At 35.8% G+C, this 3,771-nt stretch overlaps 1 protein-coding gene across 1 annotated transcript; it reads left to right on the top strand.

Annotated features, from left to right (window-relative positions):
* Positions 1 to 2,544: 2,544 nt before the first annotated feature.
* On the top strand, positions 2,545 to 3,372 carry LOC131046613 (non-specific lipid-transfer protein). The gene is made up of 2 exons (XM_057980387.2): positions 2,545 to 2,971; positions 3,061 to 3,372. The coding sequence occupies exons 1-2, from the start codon at positions 2,601 to 2,603 to the stop codon at positions 3,068 to 3,070; spliced, it is 381 nt and encodes a 126-aa protein (XP_057836370.1). The 5' UTR covers positions 2,545 to 2,600; the 3' UTR covers positions 3,071 to 3,372.
* Positions 3,373 to 3,771: the final 399 nt, after the last annotated feature.

Raw genomic sequence — 3,771 nt, 5'->3', positions numbered from 1 at the left:
GGTTAAATTCTTTTAAAATGGTTTCAACTATGAGGATCTCTTTTTTGTCTAGGGTAAACTAGTGGAGGTGCTAATGAGGTATATCACACTTGAAGACCACTATAAAAGGTTTCACACATTTTTATTTCCCATGTTAAACTATTTAAGATAACTTAAGCTTAATCTTTCTTATATGATTTTCTCTTCCCTTGAAGTGTCTATCAAAAAGTGGTATCATTTCAATGTTTCTTTATCCTTATATTTTAATACCCATTCAAGAATTATTAATCCCTCTATTCTTGCACAAAATTCTAGCCCTAACTAGATCAAGCTTGGTGCTTCTTCCTTGTAATCTCTTATAGTCCTTGATTCCAACATGTTCTCCTATTCACTTTTTCTTTTGAATTCTACCCCTAATGCTCAAAATTATTTCAGTGGGCATCTCTTTCTCATCTTACAAGGGTAAGAAGGTGTGGTTCTTGGACACACCTAAGGTTTCCTTTATTCCTACTTCTGACCTTATTTTTCACTCCTCATATATCTTTCAGACTAGCTCCACTTCCAATTCTAACTCATCTCACCCCATAACCCATATGGATATCCCTTCCAAATATCTGTCCCTTAACTTCAATATGGTGCCAATGTTTTGGCCTACTCAAACCCAATATATCTTCTACATCAAGCTCTAGGATAAAATGGATGGGTTGTTTAAAGCCTTGAATACACATAAATATTTCTACATGGTTTTTGGTCTTACTTCATGTGGCAAAGAAAAAAATTCAAACTCTAGAAACCTTGGTGCTTAAGAACTAGCAAGAGTGCAAGGAATAATCTCTCAAGGAGGGTATCTAGGAGCTTATGAAAAAATTGGCAGACACCTTTGATAATTGGTGAATGATTGAGTATGAGGTGAAAAAAATAAACAATTATATTGTTCAAGGGAGAATAAACAGTAGGGAGAGGATGTTTCTAAGTTGAAAGAGAATCACAAGACCCTCATGACGAGCATCTCGGACATCATTGACTATTGTATACATCCTATTAAGAATACAACCACTATTGTCTAGGTCCTACAACAATAACTTGAAAGAAAAAATGAGAAATGTTCGAGGAGGGATGTACTGTCCTCTGCCTTTGGTATCCCCTTTAGAATGTGCAAAAAAGAATCAAACGCTTTGTAAACACCCCTTCCCCTCTCATTCCATTAATTTGGCTAGTTCCTCTTCTTCTATAAGCTAGGTATCTTTTGAAGAGTGTCTTGAGTTTTGGCAAAAGGAATTGTAGGCTATTAAGTGACTGAAGTCCCTCAAGGACATTTAATTGTCTTCTCATTTATTGTTGGCTCTTCTTGTTTTGTTGTTTTTTCTAGTTTATTTTTTATTTTTTAGTTATTTTGCTCCTTGTGATAGTCATTTTTTTTCCTTGATGATTGACTTGTAACGGGTTTGAGCTCTTCCTATTCTAATCTAATCAAAATATTATATTTGTATTTAATATCTATTTTTCATTATTTCCATTATATTATTTATGATGTTATTTTAACATTTTGTATGAAATATTTAATTGGATTGTAAAGAGGACCCATTTTTTGTAGTGTTATTGGGTTTGTATGGTTTTAGTGTATTTATGATTTTTTGTAGATAGAGTGGCCATGCCAAGAACATCATCCTTGGAGATTGAAAATTTATATGGCTTTGGATACTTTTCATTTTAATATTGACTTACCAATAGAATGGCATTATCAAGACAATTAGTCTAACTATTTTGAACCATCAGCTAATATGGCCAACCACATGTCACAAAAGTGTATTAAGTTTAATTTCACAACATACTTTTGAACTACATGAGTAAATGTATAATATAAGGATGAATGCTAAACCATATTGATTTAAAGAGAGATTATATATCATTCCCCTTTTCATTCCATTCTCATGCAAAAGTAGTTAAGAGTTATTACAATTTAAATAAAAAATAAAATACCCACATCAAAAAAACTCCAAAAAAAAAAGAATTTCTATTTAATTTCTCCCCAAAACTCAAATTTTTCACTTAAATTAAGTGCAACCCTACTCTTGAATCATATTCCATAAGCTATAATTAAAAAAAATAACATTAATTTATAAACATAAACCGAAAAACACACATTCTATCAAAGCTTGCAGTACAAGTATTGACTCTTGACTCTTTGTTGCCCCTCCTTTCAGCCCTCCTTACGATTCCATTTATTCTTAAAATGCCCAATAAATTCAGAGCTTCACTCAACTTTAGCAATGAAAAGTTAGATAACCCACCAAGACTATTCTCCACACGAAATCACCCCCCATAAGAAATGTGACCACAAGCATTATCTCCCCTCTCTCCCGAATCCCCCTCCCCCTACTCCTCGCACAATTGCAGGACTCCTTTACTCTTATAATAATCTTTCATGGTTTACAAATATAAACAACAATGGCTGCGTATGACATAAGGGACGGAACTTCCTAAGACGCTAGCTTATTTCATAAGCACTTTGCATGGATTGGACTAAGCCCAATAATCGATTCTTTCACCTTATATATAGGCCAATCCCACAACCAAAATTTGCAAGGAAAGGTCCTCCGAGCTCTAAGAATCTTTCAGTCATGGCAAGGGCAATGGAGGGCAGTTGTGGGTTGAAATTAGGTTTCTTTGTAGTGGTGATAATTGGCGTTGTGGTGGTGGGAATGAGCGGCAGAGTGGAGGGCGCAATATCGTGCTCAACGGTGGTGACTGATGTAACTCCATGCTTGTCTTACGTTACAGGGAGCGACGCTCAGCCCACGCAGGGATGCTGTAGTGGTATTAAGTCTCTCAATGCCGCCGCCGCAACTACGGATGATAGGCGATCTGCATGCAATTGCATTAAGTCTGCTGCGTCGTCGTCCAACGCTGACTATGATAAGGTCGGCAAGATGCCTGGTCTCTGTGGGGTGAAGCTTGGCTATACCATAACGCCCTCTCTTAACTGTAACACGTAATTTCTTAGCCCTTCTCTTTTTCTCTCTTAATTTGCAACACGTAATTTCTGGTTTTATTGTGACTCCCGGTTGTTTTGATTTACAGGATTCCCTGAGTTCCGGACATGGCGGGTTTGTTATTGTCAAGTCTTGGGTTCCAGTAAAATTATGTTATCTACGTTGGAAGTTTTAGGAAACTGATAGCTTTTTCTTAAAGGATGTTTGTGTGGAGTACCATGGCTCTGCCATGTCGAAATAAATATGCATAGCTTGATATGAAAAAGTTTCATGATGTTTGATAGACTCGTTGTGAGTCTGATTTCAGATTGTGGAGAATTTCTTGTTCTTTCTCCTAAAATGGAATTTAGGATGCTGAAAAAAGAAACACTCAGTTATTCAAGATTCATTGTTGGGTTCATTGTTCTGATTGTACATTTTCCATTGCTCTTGTCCACTTCAAGCACATATTAGATAACTTTTGAAGATCCAGGGGTTGAAAACCTTGACACACTGCCCTGAAAATATAGTACGGAATACGAAACCTTCAACTTATTTTAAATCAGCGTGGTTAGAACAAATTTTCTTGAAGTATTCAGCAATTTTTTTTCATTACACTTAACCCTCTCATTCCAACCAATATAAGCATAGATCCATGGAGTTTCTTTGATGGGGCAAGGGGGTGGATTTGGAGACAACGGTATCAAGGGTCTAAAGACATTTAGAGATATTGAGGGTGATACTGAGGTTGATAGAAGGACAATTCAAATTTATATAGAATGTGAAAAAATAATTTTTAAAAGATGTGTAAGGAATATGT

Source organism: Cryptomeria japonica, chromosome 10 (genome assembly GCF_030272615.1).
Source record: "Cryptomeria japonica chromosome 10, Sugi_1.0, whole genome shotgun sequence".
Classification (NCBI taxonomy): domain Eukaryota; kingdom Viridiplantae; phylum Streptophyta; class Pinopsida; order Cupressales; family Cupressaceae; genus Cryptomeria; species Cryptomeria japonica.
This window is presented reverse-complemented; position numbering and strand designations above follow the sequence as displayed.

Bases quoted from the DNA above. Each gene is read 5' to 3' on its own strand.
- LOC131046613 (XM_057980387.2), top strand. From the start codon at position 2,601: ATGGCAAGGGCAATGGAGGGCAGTTGTGGGTTGAAATTAGGTTTCTTT.